Here is a 13,559-nt window from a genome sequence, read left to right on the forward strand (position 1 = left end):
GCCATACTAAATCAGCTATTACAGTGGAATAAGTCTTTAAACCAGTTATGTCTTAAACAGTGATGTGGTTAAACAGATGTGGTTACAGTAAATTACTGTAATTAATTAGTAACTGTAATGTGTGAAAAGTCTTTCAGAATGTAACTTACTGTAACTTAAGTAAAGTATTGTGATTACTTTTCAATAGTGTAATGTGATTATACTGTAGTTTTTAGAGAAGTATATTGCAATTTTTAGTGGATTATATTTTGAATAACTTACCCAACACTGATTATGAATCACAAAGCGATTCATAGAAGAGCAAAATTGGAAAAAGTACAAACTTAAGAAAATATCAAAACATTGTTTTGGCAAACAAATTTGATAATTGATAAACTGTATAGTAAATCCATGACATTGAAAACACGTGACAACATGCCCCAACCTGACTTTCATAAAAATGTACTTTGTCCGGAGAACATATTTAAACTTTTCAGTAAAAATCTGCCTTCATAATATAGCTGAATCTTTTCTTACAGTTTTTTTTCAATCGCTAACAAGCGCTTACCCATACTTCAGATTTTCTAAACTCTTAACACAGACTCACACCTACAAAACACAATTGGCCAAATGGATAATTTTCGTCTCAAAAACATATTTTGTTAAATATATACTAACTCTTCATTTCAAAATAGAACACATCTTTCTCTGCACACACTAACTTTACCAAAACACTGGAAATCTGACTCAAAATGAAATTATTCTGTCAAAGAATAACACTTGTTTTCACTTCACAAGGTACATGCAGTCAATCAAAGTACACCAGGTTTCAAAATACTGGGTATTGTTGACATTACAAAAACTGCATAGACTTTTATGTTTCAGTTTTACAGGTATTTGCATGCAAAACATGCAATCCATCTTTTACCATTTTACACTAAATTTCTTGGTTGGGAACTGTATGTCCATATGTACATTAATGTTCACATTCAAAAGCATTCCAGTAAAAAGCAAATCAGTTTTTTTTTCCTTTACTGTTTACAGTGGTATACTGTACAGAGGTACAGTAGAAACACGGTATGATAGAACAGAAAACGTTTTACAGTATTGCTTACAGTGAACAAAATATCCATGAAACACACAAGAGCATTCTGAACAAAAAACAACAGCATAAACCCAGATAAAAAGGGGGGGAACTAAAAAAAGCACAAAATTACTGCGTCTCTCACTGCTCCTGCTCCTCTCACTGCATCTCTCACTGCATCTCTCACTGCTCCTCTCACTGCATCTCTCACTGTTCCTGCACCTCTCACTGCATCTCTCACTGCTCCTGCTCCTCTCACTGCATCCCTCACTGCTCCTGCACCTCTCACTGCATCTCTCACTGCTCCTGCACCTCTCACTGCATCTCTCACTGCTCCTGCTCCTCTCACTGCATCTCTCACTGCATCTCTCACTGCTCCTGCTCCTCTCACTGCATCTCTCACTGCTCCAGCTCCTCTCACTGCATCTCTCACTGCTCCTGCACCTCTCACTGCACCTCTCACTGCTCCTGCACCTCTCACGGCATCTCTCACTGCTCCTGCACCTCTCACTGCATCTCTCACTGCTCCTGCACCTCTCACTGCATCTCTCACTGCTCCTGCTCCTCTCACTCCTCCTGCTCCTCTCACTGCATCTCTCACTGCTCCTGCTCCTCTCACTGCTCCTCTCACTGCATCTCTCACTGCATCTCTCACTGCTCCTGCTCCTCTCACTGCTCCTCTCACTGCATCTCTCACTGCATCTCTCACTGCTCCAGCTCCTCTCACTGCATCTCTCACTGCTCCTGCACCTCTCACTGCATGTCTCACTGCTCCAATCACTGCTCCTACACCTCTCACTGCTCCTGTTCATCTCACTGCATTGCTCACTCCATCTCTCACTGCATCTCTCACTGCTCCTGCTCCTGCTCCTCTCACTGCATCTCTCACTCCATCTCTCACTGCTCCTCTCACTGCTCCTGCTCCTCTCACTGCTCCTGCACCTCTCACTGCATCTCTCACTGCATCTCTCACTGCTCCTGCATCTCTCGCTGCTCCTGCACCTCTCACTGCATCTCTCACTGGGCCTGCTCTTCTCCCTGGGCCCATTGCTCTTACTCTTCCTCGTCCAGACATTACAGTGTTTGTCTTTTTCTGTTTCTGTTTCCAAAAACATCACTCCTCAAAGTTCTGCTTTTACTGTATAAGTGTCAATGTAATAGAAAAAAATAACCCCTGCCACTGAGTCTAAGCCAGACTTGAATCAGCTGTGGTTGGCCCAATTTACCCAAAATAAATCAGCTGTGTGTAAATTATTCAATTGTTTGTTTATTATCAGCTGAGATATATTGTTTTTGAACTGATATCATTGCAGAAGCAGAGGTTTTTATACTGTATCTAAGGTTTGGAATATTGTTTTTGCTATTGTGGGATGGTGTGTGTTAACATTTGTAAATACTACAAAAACAATCCATAATTTTGTTGGGAGGTATAGCTTGTCTGTTAAGAAAATGTTAGCATTGTGGAAATGTGTTCACTGACGGCATATTGTGTGAAAAGGACATGAAATGCGTGAATGGTATGGCCACAAAAGACCGATGCTGTGCTAATTGTGTTTAGAGTTTTGAAAATGTGACAACTGTTGTGACAAACGCTTGTTAGCGACTGAAAAAAATCTGTAATGTACTATATGCCAGTGTTGTTTGATTATGTTTGCATATTTACCCAAGAGCTGTAGCAAAGTAATGATATAAGTACATTTTACTTTGAAGGGTAAAATTCATATACAGTATATCAATATTTCATACAGTATATTGCTCATGTGACAAATGCATTTTTTTGTCAACGTCTAATAAATTATTCAAAATAAAATTACAAATGCAATTCACACGAAACAATTACTTGAATACACCCCTTCTTTAATGAACATGTTTTCAATTAAAGTCATTTTGATATTTTTTCTGGGGCTTAAAGTAAAAAATGTCATGTGGTGCAACCGTCCGGAGAAAGTCTCATTAAAAGCTGATATTCTTGAAAAAAATAAATAACAAATGCTGGCAAGAGTTGTCCGGAGTAATCTTTTATTAATACTAATTTTAAAAAAATTGTTTTATATCATTTGGTGCAACTCTTGCATAATCTTAATTTAAAATTTCATGACATTTTTTTTAAATATTTTTCATCTTGAAACATTTGTTTGAAAACTTTTTTGAAATGAATGATGAAGTTGGTGAAAGAATTTGAATAAGTTTTACTTGATGGTTGCACCACATAACACTTTTAAAGTCATTATATATGTACAGGAAAGAATTCACAGCACTTCACGGTTTCCACATTTTGTTATGATAAAACCTTATTCCAAAATGGATTAAATTCATAATTTTCCTAAAAATTCTACAAACAATACCCCATAATGACAACGTGAAAGAAGTTTGTTTGAAATCTTTGCAAATGTATAAAAAAAATAATAATAATAAAAAAAAATCACACTATGCAATGACTATCATCATTAACATTAGTAAATGCTTTAGGCATTGTGAGCTAATAATGAACAGTAATTATTTACAGTAATTATTGATCTTGGTTAATGTTAATGTATAAAAAATATTATTATTTATTTTTAGTCGATTCATTGCAAAAAGGCTGTCACTCCTAAGAACATGTAATATTTAACTGCTATTCTTTGTAATTTTCACATTAATGCAAGAAAAAAAAGTGTTGCAGACGTTTCCCATTCATGATTTGGGAAAACCAAATACTCTGAAACCTGTGTTGTTTGATCTCTGAGACTTCTGTATGGTATCCATTAAGACTACATGATTGATTGAATTAAGAATGAAATCACAATATGGCCTTGCAGGATTACTAAACCGCAAAAGGCTGTGTTTTATAAAACAGTCTACATTCATCACTTAAGTTAGCGATGCGTGAGCGGGCGGCGCCCTCTAGCAGTTGTAAGTGGTAAGCAATTTTAGATGATGTTTATCATTTAAAGAGTGTAGAATGTGTGTATTCAAATAGTTCTGCCTCGTCTTGCCGAACTGAAAAATACACTTTTATTAGGTTGAGGTTTCCTTCTCTCCATCTCTGTGCAAAACATAGTTGAATGTCAGTCTGGGTTGTCATTAAGTAGCACAAATATTTTAACCTAAAATAAATTAATAAAAATAAATGTTACTTTAGTACTAAGTTAACATGTTAAATGATTTCTTAAGGATTTAGTGACACATTATCATTTTAGTAGACTTGAGTAATGACAGCTGAAAATGGGGCTTTGTCATCATGGATGCAAATTTTATTTTTATTATAAATAAAAACAAACACTTATTTTACATTATAGAGATTATATTTCTGTAATATATAACCACATTACATTTGAAACATTCTGAACATTTGTTTTTCTTTTTGTTCTTAAAAAAATAATAGCCAAATCTACTGGATATTTCCCTTCCTTTCCTTCAGCCACGGCAAACCACGTCCCCAGCATTGCGTGTGTGTATGTCAAGACTGCAGAACAAGCATTCTCAAAGAAGAATACCAATAAATATAGCTCAGTATTTATTTGTAGATTAAATTACACATACTGCATGACTTCTGTACATGTGGATGGTATTATGAACAAAGGAACCCATTATAACAAGGTTAAAATGGGAAAGTAGGAGGCCGTAACTGGCTGAACAGCCTAAATAATATTTAATGAAACAAAAATGGCAGCTGCGTGTGGCTCTCTCTCTCTCTCTCGAACTGCCATGTCCTGCTGCACTTAACCCTCTCCTCGGCTGATTAGCCCTATTGGGGGCCAGGCGTGCTTAGTCACGGCCTGGCCCTCCTCATCTTCACACTCCTCCCACCTTTGCCGTACATGACGTACATCCTCCCATCTGCCCTTCCGGCCCTGCATGCAGGCAGGATTTATCCCGCCTCTCTAGAGCTGGGGAGGGGGACGAGGGGAGGGAATAACCAAAAAAGAGGAGAGGGAAAATGCAAGGCAGAGCGACAGTGATAGAGAGAGAGCAGAGAGAGAAAAAAACTTGCTGGCCGGTTACCAGACATGCCGTCGCCTGATTCTCGATCACTCCTCCACCCTCTAGTGGACGACAGCCACTCCTCCTCGGGCGAACTGGAGCAAGTCCTATGACCCCTGGTGGATGAAATGCCCCTTCTCATTGTGGCGGCCGGTAGGGAGCCCCTCCGGCCATGGCAGTGGCTTCACAATTCTATGTGGCCGGCAGCGACTCCTCCATCCCCCTGTGGATGTCCGCGGCTGCTCCTTTGGGAGGATGTCAGTGGCGAGGACTCCACGACAGAACATCCCTCCTCCTTCCGGGCTTCAGCACCAATAACAAGGTTAAAATGGGAAAGAAGGAGGCTGGAACTGGCTGAACAATCAAAATAATATTTAATGAAACAAAAAGACACACAACACAAACACACACAGGGCAGCTGCGTGTGGCTCTCTCTCTCGAACTGCCACGTCTCACTGCATTTATCCCTCTCCTCTGCTGATTAGCTTGATTAGGGGCCAGGCATGCAGAGTCACGGCCTGGCGCTGCCCTCTTCCTCATCACACCTGTATATTTGTGCAATCTTCTGGTGCGTGGATTTGTGAATTGAGCGTGTGTTGATCTATTGCGTGCATGTGTGAATTGGTTTTCCATTGATTCCCGTATGCATTTTCTATCTGTGTTCTGGCCACTCATGATGGTCAACATTGCACAACCACAGATCCAGAAGATCCCTCACATTTATGCGTGGAACTAACAAAGCATTTGTAGTCTTTTTAGTGGAGAAAAGATAGAAATACTCTTCATTCCCCTAACAAATGTATCAAGTTTTAATGGGAACTCTGTTCCCCTGTGTGGTGGGGTGCATGGTGAGTTGTGCGTGGATGCCGCGGAGAATAGCGTTAAGCCTCCGCATGCGCTATATCTCCGTGGTAACATGCTCAACAAGCCACGTGATAAGATGCACGGGTTGACGGTCTCAGATGCGGAGGTGTAGTGGTCTAAGCACATAACTGGTAATCTGGTAATCAGAAGGATGCTGGTTCAAGCCCCACAGCCACCACCATGGTGTCCTTGAGCAAGGCACTTAACTCCAGGTTGCTCCAGGGGGTTGTCCTTGTAATAAGGGCTCTGTAAGTCAAGTCGCTTTGGATAAAAATGTCTGCCAAATGCATAAATGTAAATGTATCTGATATTCATCCTCTGCCATCCAGTTTGAGGTGAGTTACTACATCACCACAAAGACCTACAACACATTGGGAATTGGGCATTCCATATTGGGGAGAAAAAGGGAGGAACAAAAAAAGAATGTGCAAAATGATTTAGAGGCAAAAAGCACGTAAAAATTTTCTGATTGGCTGATGAAAGAATGTGTCTGCGGCTCACGGTCACAACCTTATTAAAATACCATTATCTCCGTATAAAAGCAATAGATGTAAATGTAAAGTCTCAACCATGATAGAAACCAAACAAGTGTGTGTTTGTATGGGAGAGAGAGAGAGAGTGTCATGATAACTGTATTGTTGCTTTATTGTTGGTGTGTTTCCCATGGGGCAATGTTGCCTAAAATGGAAACAGAAATGAAAAGAGACTTCTCTGCTATATCTCATGTTTTCTTTTATTCAGGTCAGCTCTTCAGGTAAGCTGGAATGTCACTGTGCCCCAAAGCTTTCTGAATGCCACAGAAAACCTGTCTGAGATGTTGTTTAATTTTGGACACACACACACACACACACACACACATAGCCACACAGCCTGGTAGAAACTTTATCAGCTTCCTGGTTTCATTGTGTAGTAAATGTGTGTGTTTGTGGAGGACTGGGGAGCCTCAGACAAATCACTGAAATTTATCATGTTAATGTGGCTATGACATGTTGATTTGATATTGTTTTTGTCAGACTAAATCTGCTACACTGCTGCTGAAGTACAGAGACTTGCTACAGCTAGAATATACAGTACACATGTGGATGTTAAGCATGTGGATGTGCTGCTGCTGCTACACAATTAGACATAAAGACAATCCCCATGTAGCAGATCTAGACCAGTGAAGATAGGGTGGAGGAGGGTTTCAGAGAAAGCTCTCACAGTGCTCTGCTGTGAAACTGGCTGTGATGAGGAGAAGGGCGGGGCCAGGCCATGACTATGCACTCGGGCTAATCAGCTGAGGAGAGGGATAAATGCAGCCAGATGCGGCAGATTGGGAGAGAGAAAGCCACGCACTGCTGCCGGGTGTGCATTTCTGTATGTGCCTTTTTGTTTAACTTAAATATTACTTGGACTGTTCAGCCGGTTCCTGCCACCTCCTTTCCCATTTTACACCCGGGAATGAGGAGGCAGAAACCGACTGAACAGTCAAAGTAATATTTAATGAAACAAAAACACACAAACACAGCAACTGCGTATGGCTCTCTCTCTCTCTCCTGAACTGCCACATTCAGCTGCGTTTATCCCTCTCCTCGGCTGATTAGACCGATTGGGGGTCGGGCGTGCGTAGTCAAATTTAAATGTAGTCAAAGAGAAAATGCGCAAGTTGACTGGCTACCTGAACACACGTTAAAGGACCAGTCAGCTTACGCCATGTGAGCCGATTGGCTTGACATGTGAGCGAGCTGATTGGCTAACTGATAACAGTTTGCACCATGTAGACTTTCATTATATATATATATATATATATATATATATATATATATATATATATATATGTGTGTATATATATATATATATATATATATATATATATATATATATATATATATATATATATATATATATATATATATATACACATACAGTATATATATAAATTATAGTTTTTTTGAGTGAATATTAATGTAGTGACCCACGGTTCTTCTCAAACACAGGTGTTCCAGATCGCTTATGTGATCCTGAAAGCAGCGAACTCCCCTAGGCCAGGCAACTGGATTCTGGAACGTTCTCTGGATGGTGAAACATTTATGCCGTGGCAGTATTATGCCATAACTGATACAGAGTGCATTACACGCTTTAACATCGTCCCCAGAACAGGTCCACCGTCCTACACCAATGATGATGAGGTTATCTGTACTTCCTTCTATTCGAAAATCCATCCTCTGGAGAACGGTGAGGTGAGAAATACCTTTAACCATTCAAATCAGCTAAATTAAATAGTTTTATTTCCCTTGAAACTATTAAATGAATTGTGAAAGTGCCATTAAAACTGCAATTGTTTTCCTACACTGTTTTGTATTTTTTTCCTAAAAGTTCCCTTATACTGTTGGTCAATGTTTCTTGATTATAATTTAGTTTTTCCAAAAACATTTTCCACCCTGTCTCTGACCCTTACAAAAGGCTGTTTTTGCTGCTGTACCTTTAAGACGTATGTATATTAAGGACCTCTGTTATGTTTGGCTAACCTCTTCGCATCTAAAATGAAAAACAACATCCCTGCCAAGTTGTGAATGTCTGCACTTCACTGGAAAGAGTTCACTGGAAAAACATTTTTTTGAAGCTAGAGTATGCAATTTATACCAGAAGCATTTTTTGTTATACTGGTTGAAAGTCTCTTTGCATCCTGACAGCAATCAACAATTGAAGTGCTCTGATTAAAAAAAAAAAAAAAAAAAAAACTTTATCTGTAAAAGGCCCGTCCAATCATTTCAGTCAGCCCGAATGCAATGATTGGATTGACTACCTGCCTGTCTAACTATGTACCTGCCTACCTCAGTGCACTCTGCCCGTGCACTCAGTGGCGTGAGTTGTGGGCGGGACTATCTGACTGTTGAACAACTGCAGCCAAGGGGCGTATTCAGAAAGATAACATATATTTTTGCAATTCCATTCGGTGGCGCTAGTGTCGCAGAAATTACATACTCCAGTCTTCATATGGTAAAATCTAAATTGACTGGTTTTATTCAACTCAAATATATGATTTAACATCACTAAATCAACCTAAATACATGAACCTACAGCAACAAAACATTTTTTAAGGGTTAGGTCAAGTAGAATATTGGAATACGTTTTATGATTCGTTTTTAAGATAAATAACATTTGTTTTAAAATATTATTAATATTGGTGTAACCAACTGATATGTAGCTACTTTTGTTGTCATGTGACAAAAACAACAACATTTTGAAATTTTTATGAAAAGCACAATTTGTTCATGTCAAATTGAGTTACCATAATAAAATTTGATATTTGTGATTTCAAATTCATGATATTTATTACAAATAAATACAAAATGCTGAAATTAAATGTTTCATTTTAAATGTTTCAAACATTCATGAAACCAACATGGACACAAAGATTTGTTCATATTCACATTTCTATGAAAGTAACATGTTTTAAATTAGTTAGTTGAAAAAAATTAGATAACCCTTTTGACAATGATCCACATACAAACCCACAAATACATGTAGAATCACACACATTTGCATCAATAATAATACTACTAACTTACCCACACATTGATGGTTAACAGCAGGCTGACATGTGCACCCACACAGAGATGATAAATGAGATGGAAGTTGTATACATCTCTAACAGAAGCCATTTTAATATATGTGTGTTTGTGTGTATGTTCTGAAAGTCAGATTACAGCTGTCAGATCATAGGACTGCATTGAACTGCCTCTGTGAGAGTCTGTGTACTAAAGGTGTGTGTGTGTGTGTGTGTGTGTGTGTGTGTGTGTGTGTGTGTGTGTGTGTGTGTGTGTGTGTGTGAGTGTACTAATGAGGGAGGTTGGCGGGTAGATCAGGCCTCGACTCAGATGTTACTCTATCTCGTTTAAAAACAGACAGCATAAACTCAAACAGCACTAATTAGCACACATCATTAACCCAGTGTGGTGGAACGACCCACCCCTCCCTCTCGTCATCGTCACCCCGTCTCTTAGGGCCGTCCTTCATCCAGGCTCACAACGGGAGTCGGCTGGAGAACGAGAAGATTTGCATAGTTAATAAACCTCGTTTCGACAGTGGTGACGTCGCTGCCCCACTTGCCACGCATCCATGAGGGGAGCGCGTGTGGCCGTCAGACATCTCTCATGCCTGGGCCACTCCATGTACACACCCCGACCTTCACTGAGAAACCTTTTAACAGTGAGGCTGCCAGATTCCCCTTTATTTTGAACACCATTCCACCTGGACACAATTTTCCCTATTTTTGGACATTTTATATTAATTATTTCCAATAAATGCCTCTCCAAAGGCTTGACGCCACACCCACTTTGTCTGTCTCTTGCATCACCCCACCACAATGTGATAGAGTGGGACAGAGAAAACACGTGGACAGCTCCTGGACACATGCCATTTAATAAGCGATTACCTTGGTTGAGGCTGTCATATTAATGAGTACGAGCGAGAGGGAGAACAGGCCCGGAGAGGTATCCCCCATATGCCCACTCTGACTGTAGGGCCTGCTTGACGAAGAAGCATTCCCATGTGGGTGGCTAAAGAGTGCACACCTCTGGCCCTCAATTCCATGGTTGGATACGAGCATGGGAGGAGTTGCCGATGGGGGCGACATGTTGAGGAATGACCCACCCCTCCCACTCGTCTTCATCACCTTGTCTCTTAGGATTGTCCTCAGCCAGGCTCACAATAAGAGTGGGCTGGAGAGTGAGAAGAGGTGCATAGTTAATAAGCCTCGTTTCGACAGTGGTGGATCAAGCACACCTGATGTGAATAATGCTTAATCACTGCTGTCTTTAAAACGCAGAGCGTACCTCTTCTAGGGGAGCCGGCTTCAAATCTCCATGTGTGCACACTCTGGAATCCTCACACACTCGGGACCAGACCAAGGAGTGTCCAGCCAAATTAGATGTGTCACCGGACCCACTCCTCGGACTCCTCAGCATGAGTTAGATGTGACAACGTGAGAGGCCGGGTTCCCCTCACTACTGCTGCAGGCCTGGGAAGACAACAAGTGACGAGAGGGGAGCGCGTGCGGCCTGCTCAAGCCTGGGCCCCTTCATGGACACATCCCCAACCTTCACTGAGAAACCTTTTCATGGCAAGGATGCCAGATTCCCTTTTATTTTGAACACCATTCCTCTGGACACTATTTTCCTATTTTCTGGACATTTGATGTTTATTATTATTTCCAATAAATGTCTCTCCAAGGAATGATGCCAAACCCACTGTGTCTGTCTTGAGTGCTGGTGGTGTAGTGGGCTAAAGCACATAACTGGTAATCAGAAGGTTGTAGGTTCGATCCCCACAGCCACCACCATTTTGTCCTTGAGCAAGGCACTTAACTCCAGGTTGCTCCGGGGGGATTGTCCCTGTAATAAGTGCACTGTAAGTCGCCAAATGCATAAACGTAAACGTCTCTTGCTCACACCAGCAATAACAGCCCACTACAGCTGAACTTACTGACTCACAAAGTCACACACACTCACGTAAACACACACACACACACACACACACACACACACAAAATCACTTCCTTAAGCTTTTGTGTTAAAAAATACTGCTGTCAACAGAATATGATAATTGATCATTAATCTTAACTGGAACTGACTTTATGTTTATCCTTTCAAAATGTAGTGCATTCAGTTTAAATGGATTCAGTTCCTCGTTTAAAGAAATAAAACACAATAAAAAAAAGTTAAACAAAAAGAATCAATTCATCCCATCTCATTTTCTCTCTCCTCTTTCAGATTCACACATCGCTGATAAACGGCCGCCCCAGCGCTGACGATCCCTCCCCCATGTTACTGAACTTCACCTCCGCCCGCTACATCCGCCTGCAGTTCCAAAGGATTCGCACACTAAACGCTGACCTCATGACCCTCGCCCTCAATGACCCCAGAGACGTCGACCCCATAGTCACCAGACGGGTGTGTGAAACGGTGTTTCTAGAGAGTTCTGATGCTTTGGCATCAGCAAGACCAGGATGTGGCACACATGTGTGTTTGTCAGTGTGTAAGATCGTTTATACACCATCTGTGAGTGTGGATAAAGGGAGCTAACAGTGCCCGGGCCGCCCCATCCATTATGAGCCTCTTCTCCTTAGACAGATGGGTTTTAATTAAAAACCACTCAGTAATTAACAAATCTCTCTCACAAAAATGCCACATCACACGGCTTCACCCACCCACCTCCTCCTACAAAGTCGTTAACTCACTGATTGACCTGTTTACATCAATCAACAATTCTGTTATGAAATGGTAGGTTATGTTTATCACATGCATGCAGCAATTTGGATAAATGTACTCAAAGAATTTATTTCAAAGAGTTATTTTGCAGTCTGAGAGTAGCATAGCACTAGCTATGATAGTCATGTGTGATTATTTATGTGGCTAATTTAAAAGTGAATTGTGTTATTTTTTCAATATTAAAAGAATATATTCTATCCCAGCTCAACATGCAGAAGCTTACATAAGTAGGGCATACTCAAGGTCAGTAACATAATCTAAACGCTTTGTATTATTGCTTTATCACTTGCAGATTTTACTTGTTTCAACGATAAATAAGTGAATAACAAGTGCGAAAATCTGCCAGTGCGGTAAAGGCTCCAAAATACTCATGGCGAAGTTCTTCTTTGTTTTTCACTCAGAGCTTAAAAGAAGTTTGAAACATTTGAGCATCGGTATACTGTTTGTGAACATTCAGACACGGGCCACATCGCAGGTTGAGGTGTTTAGAGGGGCATTAAATATGAGGACACTCAAGACTACATGTATAACCTCAACTTATACAACATTAAAATGTGTTTTCAATGACTTCATGCCTCATTCTTAGAGTAAAATTCAAATGAGATCAGTGAAAGATGCTGTTTTAACCTCTCGATGAGGATTAAAATAAATGCAGTTTATAATATGTAATTTGTCATGTTTACATTCTGCATTCATGATGCTAATACACTAACACATTATATGCGGCCATAAATATGCGCAGCGCTAGAAAACATGTGTTATTGTATTTTTATGATGACTTTGAGACTACTGCAAAGTCGGGTGAATAACAGACGGGTGAGAAAGGCACAAATTAGCAGAAAACAGTCAAAAGAATGATGATTAGAGACATATGTCTAATATAAATGTGTGAGTGGCTTTCAACTGTATCAAACAACAGTGTGAATGGGCACTTAAGAGTATTTGAGTAGATTTGTCTCCTTTTGTAGACTAATTAAAACAAATCAATGACATTGATTTGCAAAATGCCTCTATGCAAACGTTTGTACAGATGTAGGTACGTTTGCACCAGCTTTTCTGCACGGCAGTTTGTTCATGTTGACTGATCTTGACTGACTGAACAACGTAACCAGAATTTAGCTTTCGGTCTCAGAGTAGGTGGAGCACCTGGTCTCACCTACCAGTGAAGTGGACCAATGCCAGTATTAAGGGGTTTAAGCAGCAGGTACGAAGTTTTCCTGAGATTTCGTGCTGCAAGCTGTTTGGAACCACTAAAACACTCAAAATCAAAAACGTTTTGGCCAGATTTTTTTTCGAAATGACGTCACACCCGTTCATTCTTCAATTTCGCTTGAAGTATATCGGCATCTTTGCACAAAGGTCTTACAAGAGAAAAAAACATTTCCGACTTGGATTTTCTTGATAGAATTCATTGTATA

General features: G+C 40.2%; 1 protein-coding gene across 4 annotated transcripts in view; it reads left to right on the top strand.

Annotated features, from left to right (window-relative positions):
* The window catches only part of lama2 (laminin, alpha 2), a 385,152-nt gene that overhangs the window by 110,392 nt on the left and 261,201 nt on the right, over positions 1–13,559 (top strand). For all 4 annotated transcript variants that reach the window (XM_052095596.1, XM_052095599.1, XM_052095597.1 and 1 more), the window contains exons 4-5: positions 7,867–8,109; positions 11,644–11,823. In XM_052095596.1, coding sequence (XP_051951556.1) covers positions 7,867–8,109; positions 11,644–11,823 — 423 coding nt within the window. The remainder of the gene's footprint in view (positions 1–7,866; positions 8,110–11,643; positions 11,824–13,559) is intronic.

Source organism: Xyrauchen texanus, chromosome 28, assembly GCF_025860055.1.
Source record: "Xyrauchen texanus isolate HMW12.3.18 chromosome 28, RBS_HiC_50CHRs, whole genome shotgun sequence".
Taxonomy (NCBI): Eukaryota; Metazoa; Chordata; class Actinopteri; order Cypriniformes; family Catostomidae; genus Xyrauchen; species Xyrauchen texanus.